Source organism: Toxotes jaculatrix, chromosome 6, assembly GCF_017976425.1.
Source record: "Toxotes jaculatrix isolate fToxJac2 chromosome 6, fToxJac2.pri, whole genome shotgun sequence".
In the NCBI taxonomy this organism is placed as follows: Eukaryota; Metazoa; Chordata; class Actinopteri; family Toxotidae; genus Toxotes; species Toxotes jaculatrix.
Window position 1 is genome coordinate 15,480,426 of NC_054399.1, and position 15,296 is coordinate 15,495,721.

The 15,296-nt window shown below is 41.4% G+C and overlaps 1 protein-coding gene across 3 annotated transcripts in view; it reads right to left on the reverse strand.

The window, feature by feature from the left end:
• The window catches only part of mast3b (microtubule associated serine/threonine kinase 3b), a 33,118-nt gene extending 22,097 nt beyond the window's left edge, over positions 1-11,021 (reverse strand). For 2 of the 3 annotated variants that reach the window (XM_041039935.1, XM_041039934.1), the window contains exons 1-3: positions 10,679-11,021; positions 7,958-8,047; positions 463-551 (exon numbers count right to left, since the gene is read on the reverse strand). In XM_041039935.1, the coding sequence (XP_040895869.1) occupies positions 463-551; positions 7,958-8,047; positions 10,679-10,725 (226 nt within the window). In that variant the 5' untranslated portion in view covers positions 10,726-11,021. Of the gene's footprint in view, positions 1-462; positions 552-3,465; positions 3,889-7,957; positions 8,048-10,678 lie in introns of those variants that run through there. The other variant, XM_041039937.1, reaches the window with a different exon arrangement.
• Between the last annotated feature and the right edge of the window lie 4,275 nt (positions 11,022-15,296).

Below are 15,296 nucleotides of genomic sequence, written 5' to 3' on the forward strand. Positions count from 1 at the left end.
AGTCCTGCTAAATTTAAATTACAAGAGCTGGAATCAGTTTGGTTTGACCACCAACCACCTGATGCCACCAACCTCTCTGACAGCTCACTCAGTCTGACAAGAGCAGTGTAGCATAACAAAACAAAACAATGGGCTGCGTTGGTGTGGACGTGTTTCTGCAGGGCACAGGTTAAATATGAAGCAGAAAGTCAAGTGCAGAGGTTAATTAAATGCCAAGACACCACACTGCACTTTATACTTTTTTGAGGCAGGACTGCACAATGCTACAAAAGTACTCTAGCTGCTATGAGCACTTGGATCTATTTGACTCGCCAACACAGTACATTGCTGGATTACTAGCGCTGGCAAACTTGAGCCAATGCCAATACTAACTTGTTTTTTTTTCTAACGCAGTTTTAGCAGCAATGCTCATGTTGGAACCTGTGGGGATTAAAGGTTACAAAACACTGAAATTGATCTTACCGGTGTGGAGAGAGAGCGGAGAAAGCGGCCGGGACAGCGTGGGCGATGGCGTCCCGACGCCGAGGCTCTTCCTGTTGCTGCTGCGACAACTGGAGCACAAACAAGAAAGGAGAAAAAAAGATTCAGTGGGCTGAAAGCCTCAACACACATCACTCATATGCATGTCTCATCACAATTTGTATGAAAATGTTTCTGTGGTAGTTTGTATTCTGACTGTCACGTTCTTTGGGCCTGTTAAATCTGTTGTAACACCACAGGAGAATTTCACCATTAAAAAGTAATAATTAGAAAATAAGCCTCAACAGCCTAAGACATTGTCTCCCAGGTTAAGTAACCTGGCAAGTGATAAAGCATGAACACTTAAATCGTCCATGTGTCAACACAACTGTATAACATGAGTCACAGACGTGCTCCGTGCTTTGGTGTGCACAATGTTGAGCAACACAAATTCTCCAAAATAAGAAGTCTAACCTCCTGTTGTTGGAGGTATTTATTTGATAAAGTGTGGATTCGAAATATGAAATATAAGAAATTCAATCAATCTGACAAAGGCAGATTTATCTTGTTTATATTAGTAGTACTTCAAGTCATCTACTTTGCAGTTTATATGAACAATAAGCTTATCTTGGGAAAAAAAAATGTGGTATATCCCTTTAAGCTGAGTTTAAGTCTAAGTGTGTGTTTATCTGTGTATTGAGCAGCAGCTTGAGGACACAAAGACTTATGACAGTGTAACATTGGACAGATTAAGACAACACTTGACCTCTAAGGTAGCAAAATGCGATCCATTAACATCTGACTATTGTAGTTCAAGAAATAAGTCTGAATAACACAAAAGCACATGTGTTTGTGTGCAAACTGAAAGCAGGCTGGGTATAAACTGGGGAGTGGTGAAAACAAACAGCAATGTCCAGTTTTTATGTTTCCTTACTTATTAAAATTGTTTCCTAAAGTTTTTTTATTTGTTTAGCACTAGTTACCACAGTTCATTTTGAAGGCAGAGATTTCACATTACATGGTACAGAAAAGCTATTAGGCCTAATAGTGAAAGACAGAAAACGGAAGAAAATGAAATTTAAATTAGTTCAGCGTGGGCAGAGGTTTTGAAAAGATTGTTTTTTTACTCAGAGTGCAAACCAGCTTGTCTTAAGCTGACGGCTGTAGATTTTGATGGTTAAGTTTATGTTATTGAAAGCTTCTAGGTTTCATAATATCGGCTTGCTCCTCTTCTGCTTCTTGTCTTTGTCAGTCAGCATCAGAATATGTTCCTGTAACTACACTTGACAATCCGGTGTAAACAACTACACAAATTTGTCGCAAACTTGACCTACACTATAGGCATCATAACACTAATGCTGCTTTTGACTGGTATTGTGAGCTGAACAAGCCTCATTATTAATCACACTGTATAGCCAAACACCAATATTCCATTTTTTATTTGCATTATATTTGTAGTATTTCACCTCTATGGTGAAACTAATGCAGTTTTTAGCTTTCAGTGCCAATGTGCAGGAGACGTCTGTCGTTATCATATTCACATCGTAAGCAACTAGGAGCAATGCATTTGTGTGACGGACAGAATGACATTATCAACCGCAAGAAGACCACAAGTTTCTGAGAATCTTTCCACACTGGCAGTTTCTGCGGTTAACAGAAACACACACTTTATGGTCTAGTGCAGATGAGGCTTATGATACTTAATGTGAAGAAAAGCGATTTCATCGTCTCTGCCCACTGAGATTTAACTCAACCGATGAGATTATTTCCGCCTTCAGAGCAGCTCTGCCTTCAGACATGTTTATGTAACTACAACTCTAATCTGCAGGCATATACACGACACACCAGCATGTCAGATGAAGAGGGAAAACTGATGCTGGCCAAAATACAAAGAGGAAACCTCTTATCAACAGATTCAAGGCTGAAGGGAGTGTGTGTGCATTGACAGCAACAGCAGGCCCAGCCTAAGCCACAGATGTCCGCAACTCTGTGTGTGTGTGTGTAAAGGGAGGGAGGGAGCAATTAATAATCCTTTGGTCCTGAAAAGAAGGGGCAAACTTTAGCCAATAACACTGAAATTAGCAGATTTTACTGTGACACCAAGGTGAACATTTCACAATGTTGCCAAGACAATGAGGCAATTAATCTATCAACAGAAAATTAATCCACAGCTATTCTGATAGTGGCACAACTGCCAAACGTTTAATGGTTTCCAGTTTCTCAAATGTGATAATCTGCTTGTTTCCTTGTCTTGCTTTATAGAAAAATTCATAGCTTTGGGTTTCAGAGTGTTGGTTAGACAAAAAAGGCAATGTGAAGAGGCCAACTTCAAGCCATAGTCCACAATGGACACACCACGGTTCAGCTCAGTGGCACAGCCTGAATCAGACAGTTAAAAGCTGTCAGTAAACACGACAGACCTCCAGTCAGTCATCATAATCACAGTCAACAGCCACCAGTATAAACACAGACGTGCAAATATGCCTGCCTTCACATAAAAGACCCTTTGACTGTATTTATTTAACCTCCATTGCTGTGATACTATGAGAAGATCCACAGTTTTTACGTGCCAAATGTAACCTGCACCTAGCCACAACTCGGCTTTTAAAATACCTGATGCCATGTTACATTCAGTTTTACAATGAAAACTGCATTTGGTGTCTGATATTTGAGGCATTTCATTTGAGAATATATTCATTTTTACAGCAAATGTCGTCAGCAAATTGTGGTATCAGTTTTCAGTTATGTTATTTTCTGGACAAAAGCACAAACTCCAGCGTTATACTGAGCAAACGCGGGATTAACGATAGAGCGGCTTTCTGAGAGGAGCACAGACGAGCTAGCTTATTTTAACATAAAGAAAGCCCCATGAAAGCATTTACATTAAATGGGAACCACCTACCACCGATAAAAAAAAAAAGCTATATGATGGGATTTTAACACATCTAAAGCCAAAATAAACAGTTAAACTAGCCTTGCCCCCAGAACCCAACTCTTGATAACTACCTTTTTGAGCGTTTGAGCAACGCTCCGGGAACAAAATGGGACTTGTTCTGCCCCGGCACAGCAGACCAGTGACTCGGATCCGACATGCTGGGGGATTTTTGTTGAAAAACCCTGTTTCAAAGTTAATGTTGATTTCAGAAAACTGAAGCTGGGGTTGACGAGAAACCCGCTCCTCCTTCTCCACCTCCTCCTCCTGCTCCTGCTGCTGGTGCTGCTCTCCCCACCATCGTCTCTCCCTCTCGGCGGTTCCTTTTGTGTTCACCCCGAGTGTTTCCCAACGGCTCCGGGGCTGCTGTTACATCCTCCGGGCTCCTCTCTGGTTGTAGTCCTGTTCCCGAAACATCACCTCCATGTCGGTTGGTTTGGTGTGTATCACCGTTCACAGAGCTGTAGCACACTTTAGTTTGGACACAGACTCTGCTGGTTGCGTGTGCGTCCGTGTGAGGAAGCTGGAGCCTGATGCTGCGTTCAAGTGCTGCTTGTTACCTCCGCTTTCACACTGCTGCAAATACTCCACCCAGGCGTAAGGCCACAATTAACCATTACCATTAAAATGTTATGTGCTGCAACTATGACAGTTACGTTATTCGATTATGAATACCCATCGTCAACTCTTCAAATGTCTTGTTTTGTCCAACCAACCCTAAGATATTATGGGTAATTATTATGTATGACAAAGAAAAGCATAAAATCTAGAAATCTACAAAGCTGGAACTAGCAAACACTTCAAAAATAAGTAAACCAGTAAATGCTTGATCAGTGACTTACATTTTGATCGATTATCGAAAACTATCATTATAAAGAAAATGCGTTTGGGAGTCCTGCCAACAAAGCTAATCAACAGAAAAACAGACTAAGGCTAAAACACTATCTTTCAGCGGGAGGGTTTTCATCTTGCTTTAACAGAGGGTAAAGTCAATGACAGACTTTGTTACAGCTATGATCGCCCCTCAAAGGAGAGCAAAACACTGAGGTTGCTCAGGACTGTAGGAGTGAAACCAAGCTCCATACCACACTGACTCCTACGTTACACAAGTGCTACAAAAGTACTAAAAGCTGAACATAGCCAGTTTTAAAGAATTTTTCTCTAGTTTACATCTTGACTATTAATAGGCTACATTAGTTTGAACACAAAGCTCTGAGTGGTGGAGATAGTTATAGCTCTGTTGCTGTTCTTGGGAAGGGTCACACCTTAAGTTATTAGTGAGGTTATCCCCTTCTGTGAGGGTACAATGGAAATGCATATTTATACAACTGTTTAAAACTTACAAATAACCTACAAATAAATCAGTAACTAAAAACTGTGATGCAGCCCTAGTTATGATAATATATCATTTCTGCCAGTCCCCTTTTGAGACTGACTCACTGGATTCTGTATAATTATCCATCTGTAATGCTTTATTTTACAGACTAAATTGTATTTTAAAAGTATTAAGGTCTCATTAATAATGAGATGTATTGTTATGTAAAGCCTACCTATGATATAGGTACTAACTCCAAGATGGTGCAGTGCTTGTCCACAAATGTTACCACAAAGCCACTATGCCAAGCTGTATACTGACCTGCACACTTAGAGACTTTTTGAAGCAGGTCGTGTGAAATTCACTGTTTGAACTTGAAATTTTATTTTGTAAAGATTCTATTGCATTTCATTTTTGAGGGGTCCCAAAGAGTATTTAAAGAGCAATTAATGCCTTTAAAAAAAATGTGATATGTGATGACAGCAATTTTAGGATCCAAGTTAGGATCAGAAATTTTCATCGTACAACCCCTGATATAGCCTTTGGTTGTGGTGTAAACCTGCATAATATCAGGTCAAAGTGTAATAATAGTCAGAACCATTGCCATAGAAACTCGTTTCGTTTACGATTACCTCATTCCCGTGTGCATTCATACTATGGAGGCACTTTCCTACAGAACCTGAAAGCAGCTTAAGATGTTGTCGGGTTATACCATAAGGAGTCTGGTAGAGGGAGGACCCCAGCCAAACTTTTAAACAGTGGTACATTCCACAGCACATTGCACCTCTTGTGTTAACACCGTGTATGTATACCCAGCATGTAAGAATGTATTTTAATCATGCAATGTATACAGTATACTGTAAGAGGAAAGCAGAATCTGTTGCAGAAAACAAAATCTAAGAATCGTATTTGTTTATTTGGATTCACTATTTTTTTCAAGTGATGTAGGTGGTTGGTTGCTCTGCAAACATTATTAAATCCAGTACTTTTGTTAAGAGGTCAATTCTAAGTTACAAGGAGTGTATTCTTACAACTAGGGTCCTAACTTTTGGAATTTACATAAATATATTAAAAAACATATGGACCTATATGCTTTATAACTGACGTGTTTACAGCGTGAGAAGAACTGTATGTGTGCTTTGTAGATGATTATCACCTAGACCCCCTGGTTATAACAAATTCTCAATGTGAAAATGTTATTGGGTCCATTTGTTCTCGTGTGGTCTCTGCCATCAACAGTATGTTGTTGTGTCCCCATTTCCAAAAACAAACCTCAGACAGCCTGGTCTCATAAACAAAAGACTATATGGACTCTCTTCATCCTCGGTCACTTTTAACTCTTTCAACTTTCAGCCTGACTTCTATGTAGTTCTGAAAGTGTTTGATTCACTCCTGTTTTGCAAACCTTCTGCTCACTGTATCTCAAATCCTGATGGAGATGGTTGGAGATAAAAACTGTCCTCACATTTGCATTGACATGTGCACGGTCAGGTTACGTCATGGTAATCTACTGACATCAGGAGCCGCCTGAGGTCATCAGATCATTAGTTACAGCTCACTGAGGCTTAAGCTTAAAGGTGATCGAGCCATTTTTATTGTGGCTGCTAAAGTGTGGGAATCCAGTTTCCAGTTTTGTATTTTGTCTGCAGTTTGTATTTATATGTACAGTATTTTCATGTTGTTTTAATGCACCTCATGTTTATTTGTTTTTTAGACAGCTGCCATATAGAGTAAATATGTGTTGCACTCGCCCCACACACTTAATAAGAATCCTGCACCAGGTACCAGGCAGATACATAGTCATAAAAATATCTCTGCATCATCAAGACAAGACTCTACATATTCAGTGATCACAATCAAAGGTTGATGTAAGGAAGCAATTTCCTTGCATTCAGATACAACATCTGATGCAAGAGAATGAACATGTTTCTGGGTGGTGAAACAACATGGGGGGACGGGGGACGGGGGGGTGGTCGCCAATACAGAAAGCTGTGAGGAACGATGCCAACATATGTCCAAGCTCCCTCACTGTTGCATCACATAACGACCGTGTGAAGTCTGCGTCACGTTGAGGAATTCATGTTTAGTGGATCTGAGAATTCTTTTGCGTTCCCAGAAAAATTTGCTCATTTTTCAACAGAGCAAATGGGGTTCATTACCGTACAGTGTGTGGCGTGACAGCCTAGCACTGCTCACACATCCAGAAACATGCTGGATGTAGCTGCCTCTGTTTGCAGTGTTGCCTTCCTCCACAGCACCCAGCACCGTTGCCAAGCAACCCACATAGACTTAGAGACAACTAATAAATGATAGGTCTTCACTGGTGAAACAGAAGCACCTTAATATACAAAAAAACAACTCAGACATGGCGTTTATTTCCTTTTTTCCCCCAGAGTTATTCCATTTATATTTCATACTACCTGATAAAATATTCTGTAGCTGGAAAGCCACTTGGGTTAACTGATCATTTTAATAACCATTTAAAAAGGTGGAGAGCTTTCACCAAATAGTTAAAACAAAATACTTTTTGATGCTATATTGATCCAGTCAATAACAATCTGGCATATAGGCATAAGTCTCACCATCCTCTTTTATCATACCCATCAACTTGTGATGGTATTTTTGTGAATTTGCAGCATGTTTCTAAAAGAGTTTACCACATAAAATATGTGAAGACTGTGTGATACAATTGAATGCACCTGAACAGCTGTGGTAAGATATTTTCTGACTTTACCCTGTCTGCAATTCTCAGTCCCAGTCCCTTTCGTCACTACTGCGGACTTAAATCTTTAAAAATGGGTCACAAATACATTTTCTTATTTATTAAAAAGAGAATAATATAATAAAACATCCAGGCACTATAGTCTTTGGCAGATGTGACCAAAACCGTAGTAGATATTGTATTTGTTGAGGTCTATTGTCAGACACGGATTGATATGTACTTGGTGCTCTAGTGAGCATTTGCACCGACAGGTCAGTATATGTGGGACTGAATCAAAATAAACTGCAGTGCCCATGTTCATGGTAATGAAGGGACTTGTCACACAACACTGCCCTTCACTTATGTGTTGTTCTGGACAGAGCTCTATGGCACAGAGGGAAAAGCTATATCAGGCTTTGGCAACAGAGACAATACTTGTTAAGTGGATCAGCTAGTTGTTGGTTTTGTGGTGAACTGACTCATTGGTGATTTTCTTTTTTTTTAAGTTACAGCCCATAGAAACAGTCTGTGTGTGACCTGTCCGTCTTACCTCCAGGGATGAAGGGTTTGTAAGGGGCTGCAGGGACTGCAGGGGCTGCATGGGCTCAGGAGGGTGGGGCTCTGGCAAGTGGGTGACAAACTGTAAGGCAAGAAATGTTCACATGGATTAGTGCGCTGACTCAGCACCTCAGAGCGCTGGCATCTGTCATCAGTCAGCAGCAGAGCTTTTGTCGTGGGTTAGAGGTTGATCCCCGCCTCTCATTGGCTGACATCACCAGCCGATGGTGACAGACACTCACCGTCTGTCTGCAGGGTGACGCTGCTGCCTCTCTGTTAGCATCGTTTGTTACAGGGTGGCTGGACTAATTTGATGACATGCAAACTCTCTTGAGCTCTTACGCCACAAGAAGTTGCCAACTAGGTGTCAACACTGGGCAGGAAGTTTCATCGTCCAGCACACATTTAGTGAACATCTAATGATGACTGCAACCTTCTACAGTGTGAGAGACTCTCTGACATAAACTTGACTTCAGATGAAAATTAATAGTGTCCATGTTGTTTAATTAATCCAGAAGGCCAAAACACTTTGGATTCCCATACACAAAAAAATCCTGAAACTGCACTTTTTAAAATAAACACTGCCTACCATTTCACGTCTTCATGCATCGATTTTGCATCATAATACACATGCACAGCCACCTTAAGGTCTATAGCTCACCGATGCTGACCCAGCACTGAATCTGTTTTCTATTGATTTCCCTGCTCAAATGTAAGCTCTGCCTTGTGGACACCACAGTGCTGCTATTGTCTCAGTGCTGCAGAGGCTTCTCAGTGCAAAACATAGCACTAATGAACGTGTTGTCATAGTAATGCAGGGAGGATGGTAGGAAAAACAACTCCTTGCACAAACACTCCTCATTCTGTAGTGTCGGCTCATAATTACACAACACATTCAACTCCTTATGCTGAATTTCGTCTCGACACATTTTCTCCTACGGACCTCTAAACCAAACCCTCAATGGTGCTTGAGTGAGTAATGGTCCATCATTTCCATTTTGCATTTGCATGTTGTCAGCACTTCACGGACACTCCTGTCCAGAGTGTAAACTGAGTAGAAAATCTCAGACTGACTCATCAGTGACATTCTCGCTGAATTTCTGATTTGCTCAGATGTTGAGGTGGTTCACAGAGACTCTGACACTAAGTGCAGCTGCAGCTACAGACCACCAATAGCAATATGGCAGCAGGATTGTCTTACTGCACAATAGTCCATAAAAATTAAAGAAGAAGAATTAATTAACTTAATTAAGACATCTTCCAAGTATGTTCAAACAAGGTACATTATCTTACAAAAAGTTTATTTATAGAAAGCTGTGCACCTGAATACTTGTACAACATGGTTCTCTGCGATAAAAAAAAGTCTGACTACAAACAAAATTTTATGCCATGTTTGTCATTTTTTTTCACTGCAGGCGGTTAAAGAGCCAATCCAGAACACTAAATGTCACAGGTTTGGTTTACACAAATGAGTGTCTGGACTGATGCATCCATCAACAGCCATCAGTAAGACCCTGAACCCCTCCCTGCTAATCGAGTCTGAAACCTCCTCTGTATCTCTGCGCGGGAGCAGAAGCTACTAAGTGCCTAAAAATGAAAATGAAATGGAAACAGCACACGCTCTGCTGAGATGATCCATGGTGGAGGCAGATGGATGGATCAGAGAATGGGGATGTGAGCGGGGAGCTCCTACGCCTTATGGATCAGCATCTAGTGGGCAGCAGGTCCCCCCTCCCTCCCCACAAAAAAAGGCTACGTTCACTCTAGGGGATGAGTGGGCGGATATAAGACTGCAGCCATGTCCTTTGATGGAGAAAGGAATCACAGATTAGCAACTATAAGGAAATAAAATATATGTCCTTATGAAGACTGAAAGGCATTTGTCTGTCTTGGTACTGTGAGGGTGAGCATGTGATTCATGCAGGAATAGTAAAGCGAGAACTTCATGTGAGGTTAAAGAAAATGAGACAATAGAGAAAAGGAAAACATCATGACGATGTGAGAATTCACACCGAGGAATGAGCTGTACCTTTGAAACTCAGTGAGGCATTTGGTTTGACTAAAGTCAGATCTGCAGCGCTCTTGAGGAAAATAGCAGTCCCAGTTAGATTTGATATAACTGCCTCAAACTTTAAACAGAATAAAGCAAAACTCAGTCTTCACAAGTTTCCTGTTGTTTCAGTAGTTTGGTTTTACTAGTTTCACCAGCCATGAGTTGTGCAAACACAGTTACAGTTCAAGGCTGGAAAGCTGGATTCTCCACATTCAGATGGGGGAATTAGTTTAAAAATTAATAGGCAGGCAGGAAAACTGCCAGTTTTAATAATACTTAACATGCTTGTATTTCAAAAGGAATAGGCTGCTTATGAGACACCTTTAACTTACTGTCCTCAAAATACAAAATACAAAGGTAAACTGAGGCTGTTAAACCAGATAATGAAGCCTCAAGCAAATGTCATCAAAAACTTGAGGGATTATTTGCATTTCCATCAGGCTCCGTTGGCAGGTCTGGTCTACTTGAACTACAGCCACTTTGTATGGGAAAAGTCTGCGTTGACACCGGCGTACTCTGGTGTACCATTAAGACAACGTGACCACATAAACACTACCATTTCACTCTTACCAGGCTACAGCTTTGAAAGACAACAGTTTCACATGGCGGCTTGCGGTTTCACAGCTGCAACAGAGGATGAAAATGAAAAGCAGAACTTACTCCAGAGTCAGAGAGGGGATCTTCAGTTTATCTCGCCTCGACTTCATTCTTGATTCTTGAACACCAAGCGGGGGCTTCGCTTACCACAGCGCAGTACCACTCGGTCTCACAGCCGGTTTCAAGCCACTCATCGCTGCGGTGGGCGACTAAAAATAACCCGTTTAACTGAGTATCGTTTACCGGCGGCTTCAGTGGATTTCGGGGAGTTTTCCCTAGGGAATAGACATAATAACCCGCATTTACATATCAAAACAAATGAGGCGCACCGACAGTTTTCGTTTTGCGTTTCGCTTCTCGTCCGTCTCCAAGGCGCACCGGAGAGCGACTGCCACAAAACCGAGGCAGCGACGGGTCACCGCTAACCTCCATGTGACTGGTGGGAAGCGAGGCAGGGAGAGAGGGAGAGAGGGAGGGAGGAAGGGGGGGGGATCTATTGGAGGGGGGCGGTTAAATCGTTTTGGGCGGTGGATGACAGTCAGCAGAGGTGAGGTTGGGTGAGGACGGGGGAAAAGTAGGTGCTGGGGCTGAGATGTGATTCACAAACCTTTTATGTTTTTCATAGAAGGGAACAAAAACACTGAAGTGTGTTGAATTCAAAGGCTATAATAATCAGTATCTCTCTCCATATACAACTTCTATTTCTTTTTTCCCCTCTATTTCTAACTGTTTATTCGAGTAATGCCACTGTGACACGACGCCAAAATAAAAGTTTTCACCGGTATTTTTTTTTTTTAATTCTGTATCTATAACTTCAGCTCTTCTCTCGATACACTGAACAAAAATAAGCAGCAGAGCATTGAACACTGGCAGGCTGCTGGTCGTGATGAGGCTGGGGAATACCTTCGCTGGAAACCGTGACAGCTGCCTCACAGGACGCGACTGCCTGCCGCGCGCTGTGCGTGTGTGTGGAGGCTCCGCCACGCAAGCCTTTATTTACTGACTGTGATGTGAAAACCCATTTATTTAACGGACTGTGTGTCTATGTGTGTGTGTGTGTGAGAGAGAGAGAGAGAGAGAGAGAGAGTGCATGCATGCAGCCACCATGCATGTGTATTTCAAAATCGCATTTTTGACCCAGCCCTTCCCGAGTCTGTGGGAGTGCACGTGCGGACATGTGGTTTTCACACGTCTTTAAGGCGTGCTTGAAAGCAGATCTCCCAAATAGCGTGTTGAGATGTGTGAGCGTGTGGATGTGTGTTGGGGTGGGTGTATGTGAAATATCCGATAATTGCATACGTGAAAGTCAATTTGTGACCATCCACATCGGCTGTGTGTGTGCACTTGTGTTGTGGGGAGATTAATCTGCTTTGTGTGGACATGACTTCCAAAAAAGCAATTGCCCATACTGTAAGTTGTTACATTTTGGTGTGAAGACTGGGTTTAAAGTTATGTAAATTGTGGTTAGGGTTAGGGCAAGTCTTCAGGAAACTAATGTAAATCTGAGCAATATCCTGTGACGGAAACACAACTGTTTGTGTGTCTGCGCGTGTAGGGTGTCGGGGGGTGTGTTGTCACTATTTGCACCTCGGCTTGGTTTCTATGGAATGCCTGCATCTCCAATGGCAACCGGTGATGGCAATGACACCAGTGCCTTCCTGGTTGCTAGGGAGCTGGTGATGGTTTGCCTAGTTGCTAGGACGTGAGCTTGACCTAAGTACAACAAGTATCAACCAGTAGGTTCTCTCTCTCTCTCTCTCTCTCTCTCTCTCACACACACACACACACACACACACACACACACACACACACACACACACACACACACACACACACACACACACACACTCACTCACACAAAGAGTCAGGGTTATGATGCAGTGTATTTACTTGTTGAACTGACCAGTGTGCTGCTTGTTCATTGTGGGAATCTTTAAAACCTTAACTGCCTCTAATGGAACTCTGTAACTTTTACATTACAGGCCATTGTATTCTTACCATCAGTGGTAGTAGTAGCAGTAATAGTAGTTTGTATCAGTGGGGACAGTGGGGTTATTTTGACCACTTGGTGGCAACGGAGACAAGTTATGAACACAATACTGCCATAACATTCACCTTTCATGTTCATATGGCAAACAGTGGCACATTTACACATCCAGCACTTATGGAGCAACATTACCAGTGATTTGTAGTTGTTTCTGGACAACTGATGAATATAAGTCCAATATTCGCTCTTACTACTCTGTTTTAGGTTTCCTGAGGGGAATATCTAGATTTAGGTGATAAGTGTCTATTGGCTTATCGTTACCCTTTTACAATGTCATTCTGCTTTTAGATTGCCATTTGATATATTATTGTATAAATATCAGTTATAGCTGCTTTAAGATTGTCACACACACACACACACAAACACACACACACACGCTTCCTTCTCACCAAACTCAATGATTTATTTCTTCAGCTGCTAAGTATGAAAATACTTACCTGAAAATCAAATTAATGTCCAGTAGTCCAATCACGTGTTGGAGGGCTTCAGCTGATGTCTTGAGAGATTGATCAACAGTTGAGGCAATCAACTGGAAATGGCATTTATCTCAAGCAGAATGGTGCTAGATCACAAAAAGAAAAATGAAAATTGGGGGTTGTCTTTGCCTGTGTATCTGAACTCACCCGTTGAACCTTATGAACAGAAAAAGGGCATGATGTGTGTGTATGTGTGTGTGTGTGTGTAGTGTTGGTGGTAGGCAGTGAGTGGCGGGTGGTGTATAGTGGTGGTGGATTGCTTGGTAATTGTTTTGTAATTGTTTTGTTAGAGCAGCATTTAATAGGAGAGTCGGTATCTCAGTTTCCATGGCAATAAGGGCTTTCCTGCTCTTCCCTTCTTATCAGTATGTGTGCTACCTTCAATCTCTGCTGTGCAAGATGAAGCTCAGCTAAATGCTGTTTCAACAAGTGTCCCTCAGCAAATAGCAGCCAAATCAGATTTAGGGTTGAATATACTTTAATCACCAGTGAACTAGACTATTTTTTAAATTATGTTCATGTTAAACAGTAAATGCTTAAATGCTGTATTTCAACAACAGAAAGCTGGTGGAGCAATGTAGTAAAAATGGATGCATGCTATATCATACTAAATAAGATTGAAGCATGTTTCTGCAAAGACATGTCTTTTTAGAAAGACATAGAGTAGAGGTTTCTTGATAACCGTAGCTTGCAGACTGAGGCTCACACACATCCAAAACCTCACCCACGAGATACTGAAGGCTTCAATAACAAGCGAGAGAACTCAGGCAGAAATCACTGTGCATCAGAACCTGAGAAAAACGTGAGGTGAAGCGTTGTTTCAGTCACTGTTGCTGCACGGGAGGAGAGGAAAAGAGGAGGCTGTTTAACCAGAGGCTGACGCTATATACCTGACTGATAACATCAGTCAGATCATATAATATATATACACAAATGTCATTTTCTTCCTCGGTTAACCCTGTCACCTGCCTTTGAAAGCATGTCATTTACACTGGTTGGTCACAGACAGGTTTATCTGTCAGTATCCAACCCTTACTGCCATACAGTTACCCCCTGCCATACCCTTCCAGTTTGAAAAGCATATCACAGCTATGACAGATACACACACGCACACACACACACACACACACACACACAGTGAAGTGAAGATGCTTCCCCTGATGACACTAAAACTGAGCCACTTGAAATGCATAACCTGAGGCCTTGATTTGTTTCTTCATTGATTTCGTTACAAAACCAGTGGTCTGTTGTGTGTTTGCAACACACTTTTAAGTGAGCTCCATGGCAAGATTAAAAGCTGACCAAAAGGACTTGCCCAGACACCCTTTTAAACAACACTTAACATAACCACAAAATGCATGATCACAAGCAAGAACTTTGTAGTTGTTAGTATTTTAAATCGAGCAGCAACAAGAGAAAAAAAAAACATTCACCACAGTACTAAAACTCAAAGAACATAACTAAAAGGTAGCACTCTTGTTCCGGATAATTGAAACAGAGATGACAACAGTATATAGCATGGAAAGAAAAAAGATGCACAGAGGAAATAATTTTAGCAAGCTGTGATGCAGGAAAGGAAACAACATCACAGGGGACGTGAGTGTCAGTAAGCGTGAGCATGTATGCGTGCATTCATGTGTTTCTGTTTCAGTGTGAGTGAGAAAAAAGGAAGAGTGGCATGTGATCATGCATCTGAGGCTTTGCATGCAAGTGATTTGCTTCAAATAGTTCAGTCCACAAGATGGCGTAGAAGTACAGTAATGACTAGAATAATCACATCAGTATTTCCATAAAATTTAATTTATGAACAGGCAGAAACTGCTCCTAAGCACTCTGACTGAACATATTGGGCCCTGACAGATGAATGATAGCAAATACACAGATAAAGTACACTTTGTCCTCCAGTTTAGTCATTATAGGGCAGTTTTCTATTAAAACCAAGTGTATTCCTCATACCACTCATACTACTGCTTTAAAATAGTGCCAGTTTTGTGTCTCCTTATTGTCAATTTGCATCTTTGTAGTTGTTTATAAAGTCATTTTGTCTCTTTGTAGTAATTTTATGTCAGGTTGTAGTCATATTGTGTCACACTGTGGTCATTTTATGTCCTTTTATAGACGTTTTGTGTTTCTTTATGGTCGTTTTATAGTCTTTTTG